The 27,761-nt window shown below is 39.3% G+C and overlaps 1 protein-coding gene across 4 annotated transcripts in view; it reads left to right on the top strand.

The window, feature by feature from the left end:
• The window catches only part of USP6NL (USP6 N-terminal like), a 109,405-nt gene that overhangs the window by 67,175 nt on the left and 14,469 nt on the right, over positions 1 to 27,761 (top strand). For all 4 annotated transcript variants that reach the window (XM_050324662.1, XM_050324663.1, XM_050324660.1 and 1 more), the window contains 9 exons: positions 1,104 to 1,143; positions 5,547 to 5,627; positions 12,691 to 12,798; positions 14,752 to 14,861; positions 17,266 to 17,314; positions 18,961 to 19,081; positions 22,769 to 22,863; positions 25,440 to 25,505; positions 25,593 to 25,692. In XM_050324662.1, the coding sequence (XP_050180619.1) occupies positions 1,104 to 1,143; positions 5,547 to 5,627; positions 12,691 to 12,798; positions 14,752 to 14,861; positions 17,266 to 17,314; positions 18,961 to 19,081; positions 22,769 to 22,863; positions 25,440 to 25,505; positions 25,593 to 25,692 (770 nt within the window). The remainder of the gene's footprint in view (positions 1 to 1,103; positions 1,144 to 5,546; positions 5,628 to 12,690; positions 12,799 to 14,751; positions 14,862 to 17,265; positions 17,315 to 18,960; positions 19,082 to 22,768; positions 22,864 to 25,439; positions 25,506 to 25,592; positions 25,693 to 27,761) is intronic.

The raw sequence follows: 27,761 nt of genomic DNA, 5'->3' as shown, positions 1-27,761 counted from the left end.
ATTCAAGCCTTTTGCATCAGACTGTGCTTGAGTTAACAGCAACTCCTTCTGTGGCCTTCCCCACTGTTTCATCTTGCACAGATTTGATGCAGCTCTAAAATACTGTGGTTTAATGGCTATAATAGTATGGGAGGGAGGGTTTTTCCATAATATCAAGGCTCAGTAGGAATTTTTTAAAGTGTTTCACATGGTTCCTGCTTGTTAGTCCTTTCTAAACTCAGTTTTGATGGGTGTGTTATTTATCTGACCTCTGGAGCAGAAGAAGGGTAGTTTTGGTGCTTGCAGATGAGCTGCTGTGTTTTCAGGAGCTTTAAAGGAAGGCTCATTTGGCATCAAAGTGGTCCAGTTACTTTTGATATGAGAAACACAAATCTGTTTAAGAAAAACAGAAGTTGGAGCCCTCAGAATGAAACCGGAGTTAATAAAAAGTCTGATTAGAAAGTCTGAACATGTATCTGTTCAAAGGTTTCTTTTCAAGCTTTCAGTTCTTAAACTACCTTTTTATACTTAGGCTAAGAAGTGAAAAGAGTTTAAATTTTAGTTCTAATTAGATACCCAGTAACAAATCTGATTTTGTTTTTTTTTTTGGTTCTTCCTTGTTACTGAAAGTGAGTTTTGTAGAGATTTGAGAAAATGGAAGGTAACTCTCCTAAGTCAAGCAAAGTCTCAGTGCCTGTCCTAGAGCACAGTAGTAAAGGAGGAAAACCTTTTTTTTTTAAACTGGTATTTTAATTAACAATTAACAATTAACAAGTTAACAGAATAAAAATCACATGGGTTTCAGTTCAGTACAGCACAGGGTGCTTTTACAGAAAAAAAACCGAGTCCTTGACTTTTACTGAGCTATGCAATGTTTTTCTTAAGCTATGCAACTACTTTGATACAGAATCCTAGTTCTGTACTTAAAATATTATGAGTTTGACTGTGTTTAAAAAATAAATTCCGAGGGTTTCTGTGTGAATCTTAGTTCTTTAGGGTTCAGAATTCTTGTTTGCCAGTTACTATAAGTTGCTGCTGTAAATGATGACTTGTAAGAACTTACACAGAAATGATTTTGTGCCAACATCAACCAAGACTAACATGAACTTTGTCTTTGTTTTCAGTCCAGAGGAGCTTCCTGTCCATGATGCAGTGACAGAAAAGGTAAGTTCACTGTCTTCCAGGATTTTTTACCAGGAAATAAAAGTTTACAGATTTACAGCTTTTTGAAACATAAATCTTTGAGAAATGAGTTGATGAAGCATTTTAGTGATTTGCATTTCCAAGGAAGCATATTCCAATTCCCATAAGAACTGTTGTCCATGAGGCCACATTAATTTGCCCACAGATCCTTTGGGGCCCCCTCATTCTTACATTTACAGCTGGTGCAGGTCCCAGTCCAAAATTCCTGCTGCTGCTGGAAGGGACTGGAAGAGCAGTTTGACAACTGATGTGCTGGGAACATGGAAAGCAATAAAAATAATGGGGAACTGAATTGCTGCTTGTCTGGGTACTGTTGGTATTTCCCCTTGGTCAGTCAGGCCTGTTGTTGTCTCCAAGACTCAGTAAGATCCTTCTTGTTTGGCCATATTAATAATCTGTATAATCAGAAAACTCGAGACAAACTATTTAAAACTGTATTTTTAAGTTACCTCCTCCTTGGCTGCATAAATGAGTAGAGTGCATGGAAAAGGGATGGAATGACTTGTTCCAGGGCAGCTCAGCTCCTTGGGTGTTAAGAGCAGCAAAATAAATGAATTATTTTAAGCTTCAGTTGTATCCTGAAACTAGTAAGAGATGCTTTTATGTAGAAGAGGGGAACTTGTGAGTCCCTTTTGTTTTGTGTTGGTTCCTGTGTGTCCCTGCATGCACAGCCTGGAATGGTTGTGTTTTCCTGCCATGTTTCATTACGTTTAATGACACGGCGAGGGGATGTATAATTTCATTTCCATCAGAAGGGCACAGCAGGGGGGTGAGTCGCTGAGCATAAATATTAGGCAGCTTGCAGGTGCTGTGGTGGATGTGTTTTGAAGCTCTGATTCACCGTGGCTTTGTAGTTGGCCTTAAATTATTGGGGGAAAATGAGTGTCTCGGGTCCCTGTCCCATATTGGCTCAGACAACGTGTCAGCACAGAAACTCTATTTACTGAGCCAGTGTTAAATTGCAAATCTGGTGTCTTTTCATAACCATCCTGTGATGCTTCTGTGTTTAACTCCTGGTTACACTCCTGATGGTATCCTGACCTCTGCTGGTCTGAGGTTTATCTGCCTCCTGTCAGCAGGATTTTCAGGATACCATTCATGGGATAATTAATGTGTCATCTTAATGCAGGCTAAGACTAAAAGCTTACTGTACAATGCCTTTTGAAGTTACTTGGCAGAACTGTTAATGCTTTCTTTTTGCCTTACTTGTGAATTTTAAAAAATATTCCTAAGCCCTGTTTTCATTTCATTTGCAACTTAGCTAAAGGGTTGATATCCTGGTGAATTTTGAATCTTTGTTCTTCATATACACACACAAAAGATCCTCAAGCTACATTTTCTCTGTGTATATTTGTGAATTTTTGATCATAATACCTTTAGTAATTATTGCTGTGCATGTAGAGTAGTTTTGATGCTTCATTACCTTGCTGCACATTTGGTGACTAAAATGCATCAGATCACTGTCCTACATTGTGAACTACTTAACCTTGAGATGAATCATCCAGCACATCTGAAATAAAACCAGGGGAGGAAAGATTTTCTGGAGGAGGAAAGGAGAGAGAACTGACCTCAGGAAATCTGGAGTCTGTGTCTCACTCTGGTTTTGAAGTTCTGTGAAATGTTTTGTAAGTCATTTTCAGTTTGTTAGGCTGTAGTTTATTTGATTATAAATTCTCCGGTGAGCAGTTCAGCAAGTTCTGGTGTTGTCTGAGGCTTCTGCTCTCCAGGAAGGTGCAGTGCTGCACACAAGATGGATTCTTGCCAACTTAACTCCATGGTCTTTTTGCTTTCCTGGTGCATCATTTACTGACATCAGAATAAGAAACCCTCTCTGCTTCAATTAGGGATTCTGTTATTCCCAGTAGCAGAAATGCTTCCAAGTGTAAAATGTACTCAGAACAGATAAATGGAGGGTTTTTTTCCTTTTTTTGATGACAACTACATGGAAGTTGCCTGAAAGAGCAGCAGCAGCTCTGAACACTGAGCTGCCTCAGATCTGTCCATGTTTTCAGTGTTGTACCTGTTAGACATGAAAGGGAACATGATCCAGACTGGGAAAGAAAGAGCTAAAAATTTTCAACAACTGAACACAGAAATAATTGCTATTTTGACTACAATAGGATCACTTGAGAACGGGGATAAATTGACACAGAGACATGAAAGCTTGAACAAACATACAATTGAAGTGAGCTCCTGGCTCAAAAGACCAAAAATCTTGAAAGCAGATCAAACATACAAACAAAAAGACTGTGGGAGCAAATGGGGTTTTTATTTTTCTTACCAATTATCTGAACAACCTGTTGAGGGCAGAGACCTTTCCTGACTTCCTGTTATTCCTGCAGACTCAACTGTGCCTGGAGAACATCTGCTCTAAGAGATGTTAAAAATGCTGATTGCTTAAAGGGGTTGCAGGCGTGAAGGAGAATCAGAAACAGTGTTGGGAAACTCATGAAATCTGGGGAGCAGGAGATTTTCTCCCCTTCCCCTCTAACATAACTCTCGAGAAATGTCTTTTAAATGTTTTTTTGTCTGTTTGTTTGTTTTAAGAGGCAGGTATTTGAGATATTGCCCAGTACAACCAGAACACGGACAGGAATGTGCATTGCAACATGACCAGTCAGAGAAATTATGTTTGAAAGAGTAGAGGCACTTCTTTTCCCCACAGTTTTCTTATACCTGTATCAGGCTTACAGCAGTTGAATTCAAACAAAACCAAGTTGTTTGTGGGTTTTTAAGTTATTTCCAGATCAGTTCTTGGACTGAATCATGGTTGGGGTGGACCCAAATGGTCATCAAACAGTACTCCTGCTCATGCAAGGCTTTGGACTCCTGAATTAAAGAAGTTTCTTTGCCCATTTTGTTGCACTGATATCCCAGAAAGAATGCCCAAGTTCTGATGGATAAAAGCTAGTGGTAAAATTAGGATTCTATTGAGATAATAAGTAATAATTTATATATCCCCCCAAGATTTCAGACTTCATAAATACTTAATGAAAGTATTAATAAATTTTCAGTTTTCTGCAGAGCTTTAAAATTAAACTTTTACAATGTTACCAGATTGAACCACTAACCCTACGAATATCCCTCTTGTCTTTATTAAGCCCTGGATTTGAAGTTGGAGGTAGAAGGGCTGTCCTTTCCAACAGAACTAAATATTTGTTTATATTCAGCTTTGGAGAGAAAGCAATAACCACACACAGACATTTTTCTGATTTAACATTTCCAGTGTGGATCTTCAGCTCCAAAGCACTGTGAAAAGAGTTGGAATGGTGTCGTTAAAAGAAATGTAAAACCACACAGTTAATAGTTAACTTTGTAACATAATCAGAGACACTTTGTGAAATATAAGTTTGGGCTGTAAAAATGATACAAAAAATCTTATTGTTGGAACCAACAAAATGCAGATTTTTGGCTGTGTAGAGCCAAAGTGCCTTGAAATTCCAGGACAAAAGTAGCTAATTCCAAGTGCTTATTTGGTTCCCAAATTCAAGAAGTTGATGGCAACTGTAGCAATATTTTCATAGGCAGAATGGCAATGTCTAAGGTAGTAGGGTTGTCCCATGCTTTTAAAGCTGTAAAAAATAAAACTGAAGTGTGGAATTCACATTTTTATGATTGTTATGCATTATACTACTTAATATAATGATTTATTTTGAGAAGGTGGGGTTTGCTTTGTTTTGAATTCTCGTTCTGTCACCTTGTTACTGAAATATTCTTGCTACAATTTAAGCAAACAGATCTTCAGAAGAAATCCCTGATGTTAAAATACAGGATAATTTAGGTAAAAACGTACCAAGCCAAGGAAGAGAATTAGGGCAAGGCTTTCCAGCTTTTAATGTCCAGAACTAGAGCTTATTCCCACTTCTGTTCCTGCACTGTTATTCTTGTGTGCTCTTGTTTTTGTTCCTGTATTTGGTGCCTTTTAAGAAGGGATGGTTTGTGTGGTCACTGGCAAATAGAAGCTGGTTATGTTTAGGGCAGGTCTGGGTAAAAAAGATCATTTCAGGGGCAACTGATTTTTAAATGGCTTCAGCAGAAATTATTTGCCTGAAAACCTGCTGAGTATAAAAACAAATGGAAGGCTTTTTTGTTTGTCAAAAGTGTGTAGAGAAGAAACTTTATAAATTTGTTCTTAACTTCCTCTTCCAAAATACAGTTCTGCCATAGTGCTGAAAATAAGGGTTTCTGCTTATTTTCAGTTGGTTGTTTGAAGTGAACTGATGTTACTCCTTGCTGTTCTTAGATGACTGGATAAAAAGTTGATGATGCTCTGTTAAACTTCTTCTCAATGTTTTTAGAAAAAACATAGATAACTTTAAATGTATTCATTTTAAAAATACTGAACATTTCTAATTCCTTTCCAGCAAAAGCACCTTGAGATTGAAAGAACGACAAAATGGCTGAAGATGCTGAAAAGCTGGGAAAAATACAAGAATAGTGAAAAGGTAAAGTTCTGCATGGCTTTGTCACTGGCTGTCCCTGCTGAATGGATGTGTAGCCTGAAATTAGATTGCCTGTCTTTGATACCTGAAAAACCCAAAGCCCACAGTGAAAGAAAAAGGCTGTTTATTCTTCCAAAAAGCAAAATACATAATATAACCCAATAGTAATAATAGTGACAAAGGTGGTGGTGAAATGCAAGGAATTGTGTTCCCTGTGTGGTGTCTGCAATGCAGTCTGTGGAGACAGTGGGTTGTGTCAGGTGGGCCATCACACACCAAGTACTTGCCTTAAGAGCTGGGCAGGGACTTTGATGTGCATAGTTGATTTGCTGCAGTTGGAGTCAGGGTCATCTTAAAATTACAGAAAACTTTCAGCTGGGAAAAAACTTTGTGGAGAGGCTGCATTCCCAAGTCTGTGTTCTGGGGAGGTTTCCCTGGCTGGTCTTGTGGCAGGTTGGTGGGTAATGCACAGAATATGGGGTTCCCAAGCTCAGATTTCCTCTGCTCCTCAGTAGGGCTTAAAACTTGCATTTTCTCTTGGGGACTCTGTGTGTGTTTTCTGGTGCTGCTGATCCACCTGTGTTTGCTGAGGACTTGAGGACACCAGTTGCCCATCCCAGGTTTCTGCAGGTGACTGACCTGCAGTGCTGCCTTACTGGCCTTTTGCTTTAGGAAATCATCTGTGCAAAGTTGAAAGCTTTAAAGGGAGAGATTGAGCCCAATCACAGCCAATGGTTGATGTTTTTCAGGGTATAGCTAAGAAGCCATTTTAAAAGTCCATTTTCTTAAAATACGATGTGAATGCACGAAAAATAATTGTTTGTTGCCGAAGTTTTTCTTACAATCCTGCTTTGTCCTGTATTCTCCTCTGGAAGGAGAAGCTACAGGTCGTAAGACTTGTGACTTCGTTTCTTTGCTGTGGCAGTAAGGTGATTTGGAGATCAAATATGTTTCCAAGGCCAAAGGGATGATAAAAAAATAAAATCTGTGTAACAGCTACTTGGTTTGCAAAGAGGATGTTAAATATGACCTTTCAGGGAACACAGTGACAACTCCAGCAGTGGTTGTGCTCTTCAGCCATGTGGGTGATGTGGGGCCATGATACACTGACTTAGGTAAATAATTCTCTCCTCACCAGGCATGCAGAAGGTACAGCAGATCAGCTGAGCAGAAAGAGTTTCAGTTCATGTAACAAATTATAGGCTGAGCTATAAATAGTGGCAGGAATAATTCAATATGTTCATAAAGGGATGAACTTTGCTTGAGGCTAGGAAAAATTCTCACTCATTGCTGAACTCTAGTGGAGCACATGAGACTTTAAAAAACAAGGGTGTTTTCCTTATTCTTTCTCACATCTTGCATGGTAAGTGAACCAGAACATGCAGAACAAAGAATCAAAGCAGTGGAAAAGCCTGACATTATTCATCACTGCTCTTTATGAAAAGCCTGACCACGTTCTCAGGGTTGTGCAAAACTCACAGTTAAAGGCAGTTTTTCTCTGGAAGTGTGTTGAAATGGTGCACCAGTTTTCCACACTCACATTCTTGCAGCACAGAAGCAATAGTTGCAAGAACAGCTCCTGGCTCTTCTGTCTTCACTTGACTGGATAAAGTGGTTAATGTTAGAGCCACAAATTGCCAAAGAAAACGAACAGCCTGTGTGTTAAAAGACTCCCTTCACCTGACCCTGGCGTGGTTTCTGTGCAGTCAGGCTGCTCCTGAAACCAGCACTGAAGGGAGCACTGCAGCAGCAACAGCAGGAGTGATGTTGTAAGGTTATAGAGTGTAACTTGGTTTTGGAAAATGGCATATGTGAGAGATGCTTGTGGCCTTAAAAAAGACCAAGGGAGACCCAAAGAAGGTGATGGTCCCAGGGATACAGCAGGTATGTACAAAATACAGGACTTCAGAGTTTGTAATGAACCTTCATAATGCCCAGCTGAGAGAGTTTTGCCTTGGAGGAGTCTATTCATACTGTAAACATACTGTAAATGAACCCATATATTTGATTACATTATCCCAAACTGTCACAGGCTTAATTGCAAAATACACTTTTCATTTAATGCTCTTGCAGAGCTGCCTATAGGCTGCTGCCTTATTTTTTTCTCCCATAACTTCCCAAGAAGAATTAATGAGAAAACATTAACACACTGATGTGTGTTTATGTGTGCACGTCAGGTGGTTCTATTTACATCTTGCCCTGACCTTTATTGCAGAAGAATATCTCAAGAAAGAGATGAGAGCTCTGGGAACCTCACACTGTTTGATCATGGACATTCCTGTAGGAGCTTGCCTTGCTGACCTTATGTCCTTGTCCAGTCTCTCTGTATTCCTCCCAGGCTGCCTGTCCCTGCTTCCCCCACACCTCATAGTTTTCCCTTTTCTGTCTGAGATGGTCCATGAATTCCTTATTCATTCCCAGAGGCCTCCTGGTGCTTTTGCCTCACTTCCTCTTTGTGTATAGAACTCCTGGATTCCTATGTGATTTTTTAGGCATCTTTCTCAGTGAAGTCATCGTGATTCTTACAGACACCGGTGTCTGAAGTGTGTAACTGCCCTTGTGTCTTTGTGTGATTGATATTTGTCAGAACAAAGCTTTCATCTCCCCATCAGTCACTTCTTATGCAGGAAGTGTCACAGAGCAGCAAAGTTTGTGTTTCGATGTGGTTTTCTCTGGCTTCTGCTTTTATTTCCTATTTGTATTCTACTGCTCAGTAGTCCAGGGTACAATCAACCACCCACAGATAGTAAATCCTTCCTGGCTTAGTATGATCATAACTTTCAGGAAAGATTAAATAAAACTGTTATATGTTGTATTCCCATTTGAGGATTTCCATCAAAGTATTTCTGTCTTTCCCTGTCTGCCTTCATCTATGTGTGATTGAAGTTGCCTAAATTGAGAGGGAAAGGAAGAAGAGAAACAATCAGGGTGGCTGCCATTTCCAGCTGCTCTGGCATTCACACAGAGTGTAATAATCAAGTCTCCACTTAGTTTGGAGTCTGAACACAGAGCCTTAATGAAGAACCCTCTTTGCATTGCTGGGATTTTCTGAATGAGGTGGAGCAACTCTTGTATTTGCAGTCTTTCTTTTTTTTGTGCAACCCATTGAAGCTGAAGAACCTCTAAAGGCAGCAGGCTTTATAAATATTTTTTCTTTTCATTATAAATATGCTTTCTTGTGAGACTTCAGATTTTAATTCCTATGCTTGTCATCACTGATTCTTTTTGAGGTGGCAGAGTCCCTCTGCTGCTTGTGCAGCTCTTCCTGACACAGCTGAGAAAGTCTGAGTTTCAAGAAGACCAGTTTTACATCTTGCAGGAGCAGTGGTGACACTTCCACTCTTCAGGCTGGTGCTGTGTGACAGTGGCCTCGTTCCTGGTCCTGGAGAGATTGGGGCAGGGGAAGGAAGGGGAGGTTTTATGTTTTCCAGGTTTTTTGTATGAAGGCAACACTGAATATTGGAAGTTATGGACTCCATTATTTGAGATGATTGCTAATTTGGAGCATTTAAAATTTGAGAGGGTTTATTTCTTTTTGCATTGTGAGGATTTTAGTTAATGCTGTATATTCTGTAAGGTTACAGGTGTGATTTCTTTTTGCATTAGAAGCTCCTTTTGAATTCCTGGGTGGTAGGGCCTCATCTAGTGCCCATTTGTCATATCCACTTCAGGATCAACAACATTACTAATAATAGCAAGAGTTTATGACAGTTCTACTTAGATGTGATACAGAACTTGTATTTTTTTGTATCCTGTATCCTTTATACAGTTCCATGTATCAAGGATGACTTTCTTTTTCCTATGCCCTGTGGATGGAAACATCCCAGATCCCACATCCCCATGCTTTGAATGATGCATGCTTTCATGGATGTACATGTTTATCTGAGCTCCAAGTTTATATGCTTAGGTTTTGTTTTGAGCTAGTATCTTAAGAAGGCCTAATTTTAAAGAATTTATTGAAGATTGACTCGTTATTTCATCCTCCCAGAAGAAAAAGAAAAAAGAAAAAGTTTCTGAATTTCCTACTTCCTATTTTAATTACTAATTCAGAGAGAGCAGAAGAGTAAATTAGGGTTCTGCAAGTATATAGAGCCAACCAGTACTTCTCAACAGATTTTTCAACCTCGTATTACATAAGGAAATAAAAGCCAGCAGAGGGCACTAGCGTGGTGCTTATGGTACAGAGATTGTCAGCTAAAAATCACTTTGCTCATTTATATTTTGGTTGGAAGGGACCTTAAAGATCATCCCATTCCAACTCCCCTGCCATGCACAGGGACACCTTCCACTAGATCAGGTTGCTGAGGAGAGGGAAAGGATCAACTCCTTGACCTGCTGGGAATTCTTTTATCTGACACAGCCCAGGATACCCTCAGTCATCTTTGCTTCCAGGGCACTGTGCTGGCTCCTGCTCAACGTGGTGTCCTCCGGGTCCCACAGGTCCTTTTCTGCTTCCCAGCTGGGTGACCCCAGCACGTTCTGCTGCCTGGGGCTGTTCCTCCCCAGGTGCAGGACTCTGCACCTCTCCTTGTTGAACTCCACGATGTTCTTGTCGTCCCCTTCCTGCAGCTTGCTGAGGTCACTCTGGGTGGCAGCACCACCCTCTGGTGTATCAGCCACTCCGGTTTTCCTTGTGTATGAAATGTTTCACACTTGTTTCCATGTTGTTGTCTGTGCAGTGGAGCCTGTGCCGTGTTCTCTTCTTGAGGGACTTTTCTCTCTCCTGTATCAGATAGACAGTGAAAGTCTTTGGTCTTGTGTTCTCTGAGTCTCTAGGCAGGATCTGGTAATGACTTGGGATGACTGAGAGCTTTTTCTCTGCCTCAATAAAAGAGCAGTTGGAATAGCAGAATCAGCTGAAGACAGATCTAAAATGGTTTGTAAGAAACTGTGACTGTTATTTGGGTTTATTCTGTCAGATAGTGCAATAATTCAGAACTTACCTCCTCAAAACATTTGCTTTCCTCCTGTTTTTTTTATTTTTTTTTGGCATATCTGTAGTAGGCTGATGAAACTGCTGGACTCTCTGTCCTTTCCACTCTTTTTAAAGTTATATTTGCTAACTCACTTCTCAAACTTTTCTGTAAAAAACACTTCCACAGTTCTCTTAGTTTTTACTCACTGCTGCAAGGGCTCTTCTGCTGTTTGGCTGTTTCAATCCAGGCACCACAGAAGATGGGAAAACTGTAAATGCCATAGACACCTCTGAAACCAGTGATTCTTCTCCTTTAGTTTTATCTCCCCCCCCAAAGAAAAAACCCTGGAAGAGCCCCACACTTTGGATGGTTTGAATTATCTTGATTCTATTTAAATAAGAAACTGTTGTTACAAAGGCTTGTTTCTGGCCTTTGATATCCACCTGACCTTCTCCCAAAACATTAATTTACAACAACAGTCCTGAGAATTTATTCACTCAACCAGTTCTCTTCATTAATAAACTTCTGTTCTTGAAGACATTTGAAGACAAGTTACAAATTCTAGTTAACTGCCAAAAATGTTTGTTGTGAGGGTGCTCTGTTCCTATGCCATGAGGAATAAAACCACCTGTCAGTGGGGACATAAATCACTGTTTTTCGTCCTGTTTGGCTTTCCCAAGACTGAATTCTCTCTCACAGGCAGTTCCCCCTGGTCTGGCTTGAGCTCACTGAATTCTCAGGGTGACCTGAGCTCTGGGTATCCACCTGCACAGGAGCTGCTTTGTAGCTCTGTACGTTGTTCTTTATCCTCACAGGAGAAGCTGGACTGACACAGCTGTGCTCACACTACAGGTGTTGCTGCTTTAGCTTTCTTAACATTAAAGCAGCAAAGTTTTCTGTATAAAGCACAGCATTTTTTAATTTTAAAATTTTCATTTGACAAGGAACAAAGGGAAAAAAAAAAGTCATAACCTTACTTGTGCAAGAGTTCTGGATTTTGAAATCCATGCATAAATCCTTGCTGGCATTACAGACACCTTTAAAGATCCGATACATCCCAAGCAGCAGGAGGTTTGCAAATTTACTGCAACGAGGGCTTCATTAATTTTCCAAAACTGGAGATGTGAAATACGTGAAAAGAAAAACCATCTTGTCTTTGAGGAGGACATTTCTTTTAAAATATTTCTTGTGTTGCAAACATAACTTGTATAAAAATGTTTGAAGGAAGTGATAACTTTTCAGTTGGGATTTTTAAGGTCTAACTTTCATTGTAGGATAAATGCAAAGCAATGAGTTGTTTGGAGAGCAGTTGTGTGTGTTTTATTCTCTTCTAAATCTAATTGTCTCCCTGTGTAACATTACAGTGATGATAAAAACATAACCTCAAAAGGTTCATTTTCTTTGTCAGAGTCCTCATTTTTTTATTTTTCTCTTCTTAGACGTGCCTCCAGAAAGATAACATTTTTTTGGTGGTTTTTATGTTGTTTTTGTGCAAATACTTTAATGTGCATTTAGAAAACTGATTATTGGTTTAGAAATATTATCTGAGATCTGTTAGCTTTAGGAATGGCAAATTCAAGGTCTTTTTTTTTTGATCTCACAGTTTGTTTCGTTGCCTACATACATTTCAACGTGCTGCTGCAGTTCTACAAGCGTTCCAAAATCAGTTCTGCTTTTGTTTTTTTACTGGTAATGTTTAAAACTCTGTGATACTGCTTTTCACCATTTCGCTGTTTATAGATTTTAGTTATAGTGAGTTATTTGTGGCCTATCAGGAAATACTGTGTTGTGAAGAATTTGGGGGTTTTTGGGTCTAAATAGCAAAAAAAAAAACAAACCGCCACCAAAAAGGTGATACAATTTTGATAGACCTTCCTACATGCAAAAAGGTTTGTAAACATCACCTGCACAGGTTTACCTGTGTCCCCACTTTGTCCCTGTGCCTCTGGATTCTGTCAAGAGGTGCCAGATGGAATCAGCAGACACCTTCAGTCCCTAAAAGGCACCAGGACACTTTGTGTCCCCCAGCAGCTCAGCCTTTTGCTGGCACACTTGGTGTAATTGCATTTTCCTCTTTAGCACGTTGGACATCACTGTTCCTTTTGTTCAGAGATTTCTGCTGCATTCATATTTTCTTTTTCTTTTTACAGTTTCATAGGAGGATTTATAAAGGGATCCCACTGCAGTTCAGAGGACAAGTCTGGTCTTTACTACTCGATGTCCCTAAAATGAAAGAAGAAATGAAAGACTTGTACAACGTGAGTTTGTAGAATTTCCACTTAACATTGATTAAAAAAAATATCAGATAGTGAAACTACAGCCTTTATTAAGCTTTGTTGTTATGCAGCATTAAAAAATATATTGGAAATTACACTGCAGTCTGCTGCTTGTTTTAACCTGGGAAAAAGCTGTGTGTTGAAAAGCACTTTTCCAGCCTGTTTTTTGGTTCTGAAATTCATGGAATTAATTTAATCTTCTTTCAGTTTCTTTTCCCATTCTCAAATACTTGCAAAAGCCCTTTTAAAATCAAAACAAAATGAAGTAAGAAAAAGTCCCCCATCCAGGTAAGAAGGCAGAAGCCTTGGAAACTACAGCTCTTTGAAAATGTCCATGAAGGAAGTACCTTGTTAGCTGAAAATCAGTACAAGGAGTTCCAATATTCTGGAAGGGATAACTGTGGTTATGTTCCTCTAAATTTTTCCCTACTACCTCTTAGTTCTCCGTGGGTGTCAATGAGCTACCAACCATCAGAGCTGGACTTCAGACCCAGGAGTGGAGGGCAGGGTCCATGTGCAGGCTCATAAGTTGGGCAGAAGGGGAATCAAATCCTTTAAAAGTCTTGTCTTTTCCTCTCTGCTAAAGGATTAGAGGAGAACTTGCCTAACAGAAAGGCAGCTCGGTGTTCTAGAGTGTTTCCTTTTTTCCCCACAGGAATTTCAATGTTCACTCCCTTTTAAAGGAATAATGTCCAGAGTTTCAAGGAAATGCAGTGCTGGTTTGATTTTTTTTTTTTAGACATTTTGTAATAGCACTGTTTTGGAACTGTGCTTAGGGTCTGAGTAGATAAGAAATCTTCTATGGTCATGAAAGATGGATGTTGACATTGATGTTAATCTAAATTTTGGTGTCTGTGATCTTCCTCTTAAGTTATTTAATGCTCTTTAGTCCGACAGGTTGCTCTTTCTGATTATTATAGGGGTTTTTACCTTCCTAAGTAAGACTAGTGGCAGATCCAAAAGGGATAAAACAGAGTTAATGCTGAATAATCCAGTTGTGGGGAAGAATGCTGAGTAAAACTGGAAGTATTTAAAAATAGGTGAATTCATCTCCAGAAATGAGTAATGCCATCTAATGCTCGATGCAAAACAAAGAAGTGTTTGCAGTTCAGATATAGAAGTAGAAAGAGTTTCTTCCATCATTATCCTGGGTTGTTTATGTGTGATAAGCTCATTTTGCTGCTCTCCATTTTCCCATTGAATTGAGGGTCTTGTAAAACTCAACTTTTAGGGACAGAAGTGAGAATAAATGAATGAATGTCAAGAGAAAATTATCGTAAGTGCAGAAAATAAGGCGTCAATCTAACCTGTGCAGGCTTCCTAAGTATTCAATTACAAAAATGGATTTAATTATAAAACACTAAAGCAAGTGCTAAAGTAGACATATTCTACAGCTAAATTAGATTAGAACAGAAAGACAGGAAATTACTAGAGAAATGTCCATTATCTATACTTAGATAATAACTGGCAGCTCTGTAGCTACGACTTCTGCTTAGAGAAAAAGACACGAAAGGTATGAAAACCACACGAAATCACTTGCTAAAAGTCCAGTCTGGAGCACTTGGATCTCAGCTCTTGTTCCTGAGTAGTGAAATCAATTTTCTGTCTTTCTCCAGTGCTGTGCTTGCCTGAGAGAAATGGCAATAAGAAATTGGAGATGCTGAAACGGCCTTAAAGATGGGTAGTGAATGATGTGTCAAAGAGAAGTGTGTTATGAGAATGGTCTTTTTACGTCTCTGCTGTGTGACTGTGCCTGACTCTCTTGTTTCTGCATATTTCGGAAGTTAAACTTGTGATCCTGTGAGTGGCTCTTCTGCATTGTTTTAAACCACACGTTGGCAAATCCTTCGGTGTAGGTGTACAGTCAGACAGCTTTCTGCTGTTTTAGAGCTCACAATTTTAAGCCTAATCTCTGGTCTTTGCTGTTTTTCCCAGAAATTGAGGTGGCAAGCACGAGGGTCTTCGTCCTTTATCCGACAGATTGACCTGGATGTGAATCGGACGTACAGGGATCACATCATGTTCCGGGACAGATACGGGGTGAAGTGAGTGCATTGAGAGGGTTTCTTGGGCTTGTCTTAAAACCAACTTCTGACCTGCCCTGAGCCTCCTCTACCCAGGGAATGTGAGCTCCAGACTTCCAAAGCAGGATTATTTCTGTGCAATGATGTAAATAATTACAATAATTGCTAATACAAAACTAGTTTCCCCTTACTAGCTGTTCTCATTTTGTATTAAAAAAATGTCTCAGATATTATAAATACAAATGCATGGGAATTCCCAGCTAGTAAGTGAATTAAGATGCATTACACAATTGTTATATTTAACTATTTATTTTCAAAAATAACTTCTTGCATCCCTAATAACACCTATCTTCCTAGAGATTTTAGCCTTCCTTTGGATTTTGTATTCCTCTTCTGTCTAACTCAGAACCATATGAAGCAGTATTTTTATATGTGAGCATTAAATTATTTACAAATGTAGGCCATAATGCTTTTGGATTTCTTCAAAATGTTGTTCCTGTTTGGTGGTGTTTTTATTTTTTTACTGCCATTGGATGAGGAATATTAGGCAGCTGTCATCTTTAAAAATGCTTAATGGTGAAAAATATTGTGGTGATACAAACATCAGCATTGTTGCTGGCTTGCAGCATCAGCACCCTGCTGAGATTAAGAGGGTGTTTTTTCCCTTCTGTCCCTGTATTAGGTTCAGTTTTTAATCTCCTTTTCTTGCCAAGGCAGATTCTATGGTAGTTCTGCTATTTTCCAAAAGCAGCACTCAGAGCTGTGGGCTGTAATGTGATAATAAAAGAAACATTTTTCTTATATTATTATTCAAGGTATTTTTGTGGAAAAATACTAAATCGGGGGGAGTTTGTGTGATGGCTGTGGGGAAGGAGCCCAGAGCAGAGATTCCCAGGCTGGGCTGTTCCGGGCAGCCCCTGTGGGGTCAGAGCTGTGGGGACAGAGATGTTGTCCCACCCTGCCTGTGCTCCTTGGGCCTCGCTGCATTTCCATCCCCACTTTTCCGTGTCAGCAGGAGCTCGTGGCTCCAACAGTGTGGGGTTAACACAAGCAGAGCCAGCTGCAGTCCCTGTAGTTGTGTTGTGAGCGTGCCCTGAGAGTCCACAGCAAAGCCTTTGGCTGCCTGAAGCAATTTCACACTTGGAATAGATCTTGGAATTACTGGACATATATTATACATTTCCAGCGATGCCTCAATGAAAAATTCAGAAATCACTTCACATAGCAGTGAACTGAAGTCCCCATGGCATGTCAATAGCTTGTTTGACTTTTAAGTAGACTGTATATCTTTGAAGGTTCGCTCTTTTACAGGTCTTTAGTGGTCTCATCTAGTGTAAATAGTACTGAAATTGCCATTATTTTATGTGTGTTACTGTGAATGAGATTGAGCTCTTATGTGCAGTTCCATATGGTCAGCTGAGGATACAGGAGGTTCCTGTGCACATTTGGGACCTGTTAATTTGTCCTTGTAAAATAAAACTCGGGCTCAATATCTAGGGCTTCAGGTTAAACTTTTCTTTGGTTACTGAAGAATTGCCCTCTTCAGAATTCAAGTTTAACCAACAAAAATGCCATCATGTAGAGGCTTTGGTAAGTTTTTCCAGGTATGCTTCTTCTTCCCAGTATAAAATAAGCACCTTTATACCTTCTTTTTTTTTTTTTTATAGGGTGTGACTTTAAAAATTCCTTATAAGAGCCCTCCACCATTACTTTGGTGGCCCAGCTGAGAAGAGCAGGGTTGTGTTGGTTGCTTTCTTGGTTTCTGTCTTGTTACCTTCACAAGTTACACAGTTTTACAGAAAGCAAAGGACTTTTACAAAGCATTTTTTCTATTCTAACCCTGAAGTACTCGGAGATCAGCACACTCAGAGGACTGAGCACAGGATGCCAAGTCAGAGTTAATATTGCTTTTCTCCAGTTTGACAGCAGCAGCCACCAGAGCAGACTTTAATTTGGGTGCCAAGATTAAGACACCTTTGTGGCTGCTTTGTGTATTTCACAGCTCCACTTGTACATCTCAGTTTGGAATCAGGAACAGCTGTTACTGTTCTGCAAGCACAGAAACAGGTCTGGAGGGTTTCAGTTTTGGCACCCAGAATAAATCAGTGTTTGAAATGTAGCTCCTCCTGTGTTTCACTTTACCTGTCTGTAAAAATGACGATCTGACACCGTTGCCTTCTCAAAATTCTGTGGGTATTTTTTGAAACCTTTGAACGTGTAAAGCATCATAAAGGTGCTAATTACAAAGCTGGCTTGAAATCAGAAGTGCTTATCATGGTGAAGTGTGGTTTATCGTGTTCCTTAGTGCTGGACAAGTTGAATTGGGGAAACACATTTCCAAAATACAGTTCACTACTTCTAGGTTTTTCTGTTTTTACAAAAGACAGTATTATAGTATTTTCCTTTTCTGCTCTTATTTCTCCAGGCAACAATCTTTGTTCCATGTTTTAGCTGCATATTCCATATATAACACGGTAAGTTGTGGACCTTCACACGTATCTGGTTTCTCTGAATGGTTTCTCCCTTAAAAAAACCAAAGAAACAAAACTAACAAACATTTCAGAGGCCTTTGGAAGGATATAGAAATAGATCATTTGCCTGTTGACGTGTTTTGAGCTGAAGTTAAAATAAACTCGATTATGAGTATCTGATTGGACAGCCTGAACTGTGCACACAGTTTGGCTGAAGCTCAGTGTTGTGTCCAGTAAGAACAGGGAATTTGTGCTGTGCTGGAGGATTATGCACTGATACTTTCCCCTCCCATTGTATTATCTGTCTCCCTTTCATTTGAATGATAGGGAGGAACACACTGGAAAAAGATGCATGTTGGAGTTAACAGGCATATTTCATAACCTGAAAGGCTCTAGAAAATGGAAAATGTCTTTGAAGGTTGCATCTTCTTTACTTAAGCCCTTGGTATTGGCTGCAGTCCTGGATGGGGATTTATTAGAGTGGGGTTTCTAGGCTGTGTCATAAGGGTTAAGAACTTATGTCTTTTGGCTGTATGCTAAAAATAGAACCCAAAATGCTGTTGTGTCCACATTTAACTGTGCTTTCAGTATAATATCCCCTCATTCCTTGGACCTGTTTTGAGCATTTCTCGTACATCTTCCATTCTATATCCATCAGCAACTCCCTAGCATTCAGTGTGAAAATACATAAAGTTCAGAAGAGGAAAGTGAAATTAAGCAGTTACTCAAACTAAATAGCAGTTTGATTTGTTTTTCAAAGTTCCAAGAAATGTAACCTTTCTCTCTGGCCTTTATATACCTCCCATAAAACGTTGGACCAGTATTTTCAAGTTGCATGAAAAATACTGTTTAAAATCAACCATCAGAGCGTAATGATGGGAATACTGCAGTGAAGTCTTTATTTTGCACTTATGTTGTTGCATTTTTCCTCCTAATGTGCAGCAGTTCTTACTCTTTGCTTTTGTCTCTAGAGCAGAAGTTCTGCTAAGGACTTGTAAACCTGAAAAAACTTACCAACAATTAAGTCATTGTCCTTACAAATACTTTATTGGTGGGGTTATCTGAGAAGCTGAATGATGGTGGCAGTTGGTTCCTGCCATAAAAGTCAAAATTAATAGCAGAGGAAATACTTGAGTTCGGTTTTGGAACCATAAAATTTTTCTTAGGGTTTATTACAGTTGCTGGTTATTGGGCTGCTAAACTTCACCAGGTTTATAGTTACAGGTCACTCTTGAGAAATCCTGTTCTTATCAGGTGGTGCTCTGACTGTAATCCTGAACAAAGCCAGATCCTCTCCTCCCCCTCAAAAAAAACCAACTAAGTGGTAACATGTCCATTCTGAGGGGAAGATGATACAGTTACTTGAAGATGAAGATGTTAGTATTGACGAGAATTTTGTGCATCAGTAGTGAGTTCTAATGAACAGTCAGTACTTCCAGGTTACTTTTTAGCTGGGGGGTTGTGCATCATTCCTTCTGTCTGTCAATATTTTGAATGTTTCAATATGAAGTGTGTTTGGTGGTGGTATAATTAGGGACCCTGTGCCATCAGTGCCAGGTGTCTCCACTAACCAAAGGAAGAGATGAGAGCTTGTGGATACAAGACCTTTGTTCCCAGCAGTTTTAATATTTTCCCTGTCTGATTCTCAGGAAGTTGGATACTGTCAGGGGATGAGCCAGATCACAGCTCTACTCCTCATGTACATGAATGAAGAAGATGCCTTCTGGGCCTTGGTGAAGCTCCTGTCTGGCCCAAAGCACGCTATGCACGGTATGGTTCCATCTCATTCAGTGTATTTAGGTTTCAACCCGTCCTTTCAAGCTGTAAATTATTCAGAAATTAAACTGTGCTGTCTGATTGGTAGAAGTAAGGCACGATGGGAGCTTTGTACTTGGGAGGGGGTACTGGATGTTACTGGAGCCCTCACCCACAAGGGTAAGTAATTGTTTTTATATGTGATATCTTTCAGGTAATTCTAATGAAAATCAGATGGTTTCCTCTTCTCTTATTCTCTCAGGGAATGTAACCAATTGAAGGCTGGTTATGCAGACCTCTATGTAGTAATAAAATAGTAGTGGAAATGTAATACAGAATGTGTTAAATAATATTGCAGCTGTGCTATCACTTGGCAGGACAGGAATCGACAGTAAAAAATGGACCTGTGTCTAGGCATGAACTCTGGGTTTCTCAGTTTTATCTCTTCCTCACACAGAAATTCCTGCTCTTGTGGTGCTGTTACTCTTATGTTATCAGTAGCCCTCTCTTTCCTTGCCAGATTTAGTATGACCTATGCATATTCCATGGCTATTGGTATGGGACAAGTCCAGGAATTCCAGCATCTTTGTGATGTTACTGATGTGGTGATTCAGAAAAGCTGGAGTTCTTGGAAGCCTGAAAAAGGAAATGTCATTTAGAACTTGGGTTTTTTAGCAGATTTCCAACAACCTCCAGCTCCTTTTCCCTGCTCAAGACTTCCTCATACTCTGATACCTTCCTCAGCCTCCCAGTGTTCCTGGATATTCTCCACCCCCAAGACAAAGGGCCAGTTTGTTATTTTGCTGCTTATTCTTTCTGCAAAACTATCACTTTATTTTGGGGGAAAAAAAGTGTGATGTGATGTGAGGATCAGTGTCATAAGTGAAATTTTGAAAGTTTTTTCAAAGTGTCAAAGCCTTTCTTGAAGCTTTACACAGTAGTAACACAGACTAAGAGCATCTTACAAAAAATCTAGAGGTTTAACAACAATCAAAACCTGGGCAACTACAGCTGTGTAGGATTTTGAGCTCTTCAAAGCTCATAGGAAATTCTGGGTGTTTTGGGAAGGAAGTCAGAAATATACACATTGGAACTGTCCTGGCAACATCTGCTAGGGAAGGTTGCATTTATAGTTATGCTAACAAAACCTTATTTGTAACTCAGATGTTCCCAATTTATCATTCACTAGATGTTACCAAGCTGCTCTAAGGTTCTGCTTTCAGCAGGTTGGACCAGATAATCTCCAGAAGTCCTGTGCAACCCAGATTTCCTAGGATTCTTTGAATGTTTCTGTTTTAAATGAGTTTGTGTCACTGTGCCTCTGTAAATACAACTATAGATTAAGGAAGGGGGACTTTAAAACTAACTTAACTGATGTCATATAACTTTGCCCTTTTTCTGTGTTCTTAGGGGAAAGTAGCTTAAAGCACCATTTGCCAACTCTTTAAAGCCAAAACAATTTCAATTCTAAATTACCAATATCCATGAAGAACTTTTATAGTGACACTTGATGCTACTGACCATCAGATGCCTCTCTGAAATGGGAAGTTGTTGTGGGGGCTGAGTAATTCAACTGGAATCATATTGACAAGAGTAGGGTGGTCAATAGAATAAGAATAGAATAAGAAAATGGTGGTCAATAGAATAAGAAAAAAGAATACTTTTTGGGTGCAGCCCATTAGCCAGACTTACTTTCTAGCATAGCTTGAAATCAAGAGATGAATTTGGCCTCTCTGATGCTTTGGCTTGTATGGACGATGTGAAGTCTCTAAATGATAAAATACAGGTATCTGACCCTGAAAACTGTCTACTATTTTGGAAGCTCTTTCCATTGATCTTTCTATAGTCTTCAAAATTCAAGATAATGAGTTGGTGTATATAAATTTGGAAGAGCAACCTTCCATGGAAAAGGCACCTCTCAATGTTATTGCAGATGGCGAATTAGCTTTGGAGGAGTCACTTACTGTTTACAGTAAGAAAAAAAACAAATGCCTTGCCTATGTTATTAGAATTTCCTAATATGCAGCCTGACATTTAAGTATGATAGAATTTGCATTTGTATCTATGAAATACTAAACCTGTGTGAACCTGAGATGGTAAATTTTGTGTCTCAGTGGCCGTGCACTGAATTCTGTAATTGGTAACTAGTAAGAGTTTGCTTTTTGGTTTGGGACTTCTTCAATGATTTCTTTCTCCTCTTTTTTCTGAAGTGACATTTGTTCTCTGGGTCTGTACTTGTTCTTCCAGTTTCTGTACTGCTTAAAAGGTCTTAGGGACTTTTTTTTGGTAGACTTTTTAATCCTAGGAATATGGAATTGCTGTACTAGCTCTCTTTAACCCGGTGTTCTGTCTGTGACAGCCACCAGCAACAGATGCTCAGTGAAGTGTCTGAAAACAAAGCAACCCAAGATCAACACCTCCACCTCCTGGAAAATGTTCTGAAGGAACTTCTTGAGATAAAAATTTGTTTTGCCTGTAATTATCTCCAATAGACTTTTCTTCCTTTAATAGTTAATTGCTTTTGACCATGGATTGTTGTTCCGTTTGTGTTTTGGCATTACCTCCATCTGTGCAACCACGCAGAATCCACATTTCGGGTCGTTCATCCGTGAGTTCTCTGAGAGCTCTTTGGGGTTCTGGGTTGGGAACCTCCCCTGTGTCTCCCAGGCAAAAATTTAACTTGGTTTTAGTACTGACTTCATCTTCTCTGAGCACTTCTAAAAATGTTCACAGACCTACAAACTCTGTCAGGCTTTGTTTCCGAGGTGTTTGAAAATAGGTCTATTAGTATTTTTTAATGTCTTTTGTGAGTTGTTTCTTTGGTGGGGCAGGCTTGCTTTTTCACATTTTTATACTGTCAGTGTTTGATCATCTCTGTCTTTCTGATCTGAACACAGCTTCAGCTTTTTGAAGGATCTTTTGTGGATGGTTTCTTTTCCTTCTGTGTAGCTGTGCTAGCTTTCCTTTACATTTCATGTTTTTTTTGCCTAGTGTTGTGTTTTACTCTGAGCCCCTTTTTTAACTCTGCTGATAACTCATTGGAAAGGATAACTCCTTTTCCAGTATATGATCACTAAAACTACTAAAGATTTTTATATGCCCTCTGTTTTAGTTGTGTGAGCTCACAGTCTTTACTTATAGTATATAATCATGATATTTGTCTTGGTAGAATATCCTCTTGTCTTTTTTTTTTATGGTCTTTTCTTCAGTGCAGACAGTTCTAGTAGCTGCCTGTGCTGTTTGCCCTTCTATCATGAATTTTCTGGGCAATAATTCTGATTTGTCTTTTTGCTTTTGAAAGTTTTCAGTTGGTTTGGGTTGTTGTTCTTTTTTGGGGGGTTTTGGTTTGGTTTGGTTTTGGGTTTTTGTTTGTTTGGTTTGGGGTTTTTTTTTTTTTTAGAAAAATTATAAATGTGTTTTCCACATGATCTTACATTGGGTACACTAATGTATGACTGATGGATCTGCTGTCATTTGTCATTTTAATCTAATAATAGTCACTGAGGGAATGTATTGATGTTTTGCTGTAGTTATTTAGGCAGAAGCAGGTGCACATCTGTACAGGGACATCATAATATTGTTATGAATATCTGTTCAGATCCAGTGGTCTCGTAGAAGGATAATATTCTTGGAGCCTCAGTGCTTCTGTTGTGTTATTTGTGTAGCAAATACACCTTTTAAATGGTCAACTTCTTCCCTTAGGTTTTTTTATTGAAGGTTTTCCAAAACTGTTGAGGTTTCAAGAGCATCATGACAAAATACTGAAGAAATTTTTGTCCAAGCTTAAGCAGCACTTGGTGAGTATTTATATCACAATACCAAACAGTGCTCATTTCCAGCTTTCTGCCTGGTTTCAGCTCAGGTGAACCCAGTGGGTTGAAAATACTCAAACCTCAGAAAAGAAATGCAAAGCTCTGAGAGGCACAAGTGCTGTTGTTTTCATTATAGACAAAGTTATGGTGCCCCTCAGCAGAGTTGTGATAAAATTGGGTCATGAGAATAACTAAAGTGGGTGCCTGCGTCACTTTGGACTCTGAGTTCAGGACAATATGTGGTTGTTCTGCTCAGCCTTGTGCAAACTGCTGATGGTAAAACATTTTTATCAGGGGTTTTTCAGATGTGGAGCTTTGTGGTTCATCTCTGGACAGAGGTGACTTTATGACCAGCTGGTTTTAATCCCTGTTTAAAAAATAACCTTTGTAAGAGGGGTTAATGGTCCTTTTAAAACTTGCACATACTCATGAAACTAAAGTTGGAGTTTTATCTCTTCTAATGCTCTTAAAGAGGAAATAATACGCCCTTTTTGGGCTGTATTTATTCTAAGAAATCAATAATTTTTCTAATGGGAGAAAAACACCCTTCCAGTAGTCATCAAGAATTTCCTTGTGCAGTGCATTGGTACTGCCAGAATCCATCTGCAGGTCTTAAAAGATAATGTGAGAGATGCTCTCTTGCAGCAACATCAAGAGTGATGGCTGCTCACAAGCACCACCCTCTCAGGACTATATTATCTTCTGCTTAGTATGTTTACCTGCCTAGAGAAAGAAAAAAAGACACCTTGGAGCAAACTAGCACCTTGGCAATGATAAATTGCATTTAATGTGTGCTTGCTGTATTACAAAATGGAATTTAGTGTCTTTTTTGATTTGTTTTTTCAACAGTGTGCTGTAAGAGCTGCTCATAACAGGGAGTTAGGCAGATCTGCTTAGGGAAAAAAACACTTCTGGTGAAAGGTCAAGTCAGAATTAGTCATGCAAGATTATCTTTTCACATTTAAAAAAATTCAAACCCACTTCTGTAACTAATTTGACTCTGAAACTAAAGTTGTGGATTTAGTTTTTACAGTACATGCAAGATGATGATTCTTGTTTAGAAATACCGTGTTATTCTCATTTTCGAGGTTGTCATGTTTCAGAAAGAAAATACAGAGTAATCCCAAGAAGACAGTAAATGGTAAAAGGTCCTCATAACTTCCTAAAAATTCCAAAATAATAATACATGATTGAGGTGATAGAACCTGAGACTGGCACATTAATTTTTGTATTATTATATACACCTGTTATTACTACAACTAATAGTCCAGAGCTTTTTTTCCCTGTCATCTGTCCCTGTCTCACATCTGCCCCCTCTACCTGGGGTCACTTGAAAAAAGAAAGTTTTGGACAAATGCAGAAACTGCTTTTGGCAATTGAGAGAGCTAATTAAATAAAATACTTCCATAGCCCTCTTCTGAGGGAATTCTTGGCCATTTGTTTAGAGGGATGCAGGAAAATATTCACTCTCTATATTTACTGTATTTTTTTCTCTTAAGTTTCAATTCAGAACTTAGTTCTGTTTTTGTATGAATCAGTTTAGGGGCATTGAATTTAGTAGCAATTTGGGGTTTTTTATCAGAGGAAGGCATGAACCTTTATATCTTTCAGTAGGCTGATGACCATTCTTACAGGTTAGAAAACTGAGGTTGTTTTTGTTCTGTTTGCTTTTTTCAAGACTCTCAACATGAAAATGTCATTATTTCAGTCGTGTGAAGGATTGTTTTTCTCATCTCTTACTGTAAATGTGTCACTAAAATGAGCCCGTGTTAACTTTCTGAAAGACAAAAGTAAAGCCTGCAGATAAACCAGAGGGTTTTGGTCCGTTGCTTATTCAGTGGTTCATGACTGAAATTTTTGGAAAAGCTGAATCTGGCAAGCCTGGGGTATGATGTTATCCCACAGTTAAAATTCAGAATTTCTTAACTTTTCATCTTTTTCTCTAACTATGCAAAGAACTTTCCATGAAACTGCAGAGAAGCTTTAGCCATCTTTGAAGGGGTGGGACACCACCTGGATTATCTGTGCTCTAGGGGAAATTAGGCCCTTTAATTAAGGAATAAAATCCCTTATGAGTCTTAAGTCCTGTTTCGAGGCCCTGTGTTTGAATAATTCCATAGTTTTATGCTGGTTTCTGGTAGTTAATGTTTTTTTTTGTCACAAAACCTTTTCAGCCTTTGGTGTGAATTGGTAGCCTTGCTGTAGAGAAATAAAAGACTGGATGGACCCAGTGCCTGAACTTGGGTTCCTCCAGAATATGGGCTTATTTTCTTGAGAGAGGATTTTATCCCCTGCTGCCTCTGTCCCAGGAACAAGATAAAGGTTGTGTTGATACCTCTGCATCTCTGAGAGTGTGTTCTTCAGGTGGTGAAGCTGATGAAGGAAAACTATGAAAGGCAGAAATTGCATTTGTTGGATTGAAGTAACAGTGTCTCATGGTTAAATTAATTATTTATGGTGAATATTGGGCACATTGGCCTCGAGGGGAAAATATTTCATGGACAGTGCAAGGCATTACTTGCATTTTTGTAAGCATTTCTAAACTTCTGCGTTCTTTGCAGGACTCCCAGGATATGCCCACCAGCCTTTACACAACCAAGTGGTTTTTCCAGTGTTTTCTTGATCGTGTGAGTATGTTTTCCTTCCTGTTGCTGTGTGGAATTGTGACTTGGGGCAGGCTGTTTTCACAGCATCACCTGGTTCTGTCATTGCAGACTCCCTTTACGTTAAGCCTCAGGATATGGGATATCTACATACTTGAAGGAGAGCGGATTCTCACTGCTATGTCTTACACAATTCTGAAGCTACACAGAAGTAAGAGACCTCTCAAACATTTGAAACCTAAACAGAGATTCAGCAGGTTTTGTTCTCATTTGTGTAATTTGACCTTTATGTGTGAAAATCTCAAGTTTCCCACTTGCCCTCTGCTTCTTCTGACAGGTCCTTTTCATTCCTTATGCACAAAGGGTTAAAAATCTTTATTAATGTGTGTGTGTGTGTGGTGGGCTGACCTTGGCTGGATCCAGGTTGCCCACCAAGCTACTCCCCTTCCCAGCAGGATGGGGGAAGGAGAAAATAAGGGCTGCTGGGGGAAAATCATCTCCATCTCAGCCAGGCCCAATACAGTGTGATTGTCAGAGAAAAGTATTTATGACAGTAAGAAAGTTATTTAAACATGGACATGAGGTGAGCTGCATTGCTGACTGAACACTGGGGAATAATGTTGTAGATCTGTGGTTTGAAATGCCTTCCTAGCCCCTACAGGATTTAAATTAGTTGGGAAAGCACTCAAAGAATCCAGAGTGTGCCACTAACTCTTACCAACAAACAACTCAGCAATGAGGAATCACCACTCTATGTCTCCTTATACCATCGTTTATCCAAGAATGTAATTAAATTCCAGACTTTCTGTAGTCTGCCTGTGTGACTTCTCTTTCATCTCCTGCCTTTGGGTAAAGTAAAATTTGAGATTTTCAGTAGAAGAATTGTCTAAAGCACCTATGCTTGATTCCCTAAAGTGAGGTAGCATCTTAAGTTCCAAAAGATTTTGAGGATGCATTTTAGGTTTGAATTAACTTGAACATTTCTCAGGGTGATACCTCTTAGCTCAAGTTCAAGACACTTCTACTGTGGGACTTTGGTTTTCTGAGGGAAGTCGTTTAACTCTGTAAACTCATGGTCTGCATGGAGCTGCAGAGTTCATGTCATCATTTTCTTGCAAGTTTATCCTTTTTGAACTGTGGTGATGCTCCCTCACTGTCTCACTGGGGTGTGCTCACTAGTTTGTTCATACACTGCTTTGAAAAATGGAAAAGGTTCCTTTTTCATTATTGTACTTAAGAAAGCTAAACATTTTGAGGCAAATAATTAGGCTTAGCATTTTGGTTCCTCTTCTTCACTTGCAAATAGACATCTACTTGAATTTTTTGTTTGTTGGTTTGTTTTTATTCACTGCTCTTTTTCTGGGAAGACATGAGGAAGAAGGTCTGAGTGTGGATTTGCTTGCTTAGCAAGTAGCAACTTCCCCCATGATCAAACACCTCGAGTAGCTCAGGGCAACAGAGAGGAGATGAGAGGGCTGACAGAGAAGGTGGCAGAAGACAGATTCTGATTTGTTTTCCAGTTTCTTGTCTACCCTTAAAAACATTGATGGTGTAGCTATCCAGTCCAAGTTGTCACTGTGGAATACATGCCAAGGGCATTTTTATCACGGTGCAAAACCGCTTTTTTTTTTTTTTTTAATGGTTTCTGGATAGAAATTGTACATCCTGAAACTTCTGATGACATACAGGTGATAAAGAAGCTACACAGGTATGCAGTTACAGCCTTGCAAAGCCACATGGCCTGACTGCTGTGTAAAAAAAAAGGGAAAGAAAAATAACCTGATAACTGTAAAATGACTTTCAAAATATGGCCTGAATTTTCAGAGAGCCCTGAAGGAACGGTTCTGAAGTGTGAACTGCCCATCATCATTTCACTGGGAGTTAATTTGGCTGTGAATGAGGATACTGTAAATAGCGACTTTTAAAGTGTTTTACTGCTTTTCAGAGCTCCTGATAAGAGAGATGATGTGTGTTGTACAGATCTACAGAGTGTGTGTAGGTTGAGGATGCAGGGCTGAAAAATAAAGACCTGAAGCTGTTGGTCTTGAGAAGGCTTTGAAGGAGGGTGACCTCTTGATTTTGTGAAGATGCTCCTCTTTGGAAAACATTGTCCTAAGTAGAGAATGGTACATAAAAAGCATTTCCATAGTGATCTGCAAGTGAATTTTGTATGCATTTTATAGATTTCTGGTGTAGAAATCAGTTATCTGCATAATTAACAAGTGTTTTTCGTTCTGCTTTGAAAACAAAAGCACCTCATGACAGAAGTACATTTTCCAG

Source organism: Myiozetetes cayanensis, unplaced genomic scaffold (assembly GCF_022539395.1).
Source record: "Myiozetetes cayanensis isolate MyiCay16 unplaced genomic scaffold, myiCay2020 scf3, whole genome shotgun sequence".
Lineage (NCBI taxonomy): Eukaryota > Metazoa > Chordata > Aves > Passeriformes > Tyrannidae > Myiozetetes > Myiozetetes cayanensis.
The sequence above is the reverse complement of the archived record's forward strand: the minus strand, read 5'-3'. Positions and strand labels throughout refer to the sequence as shown.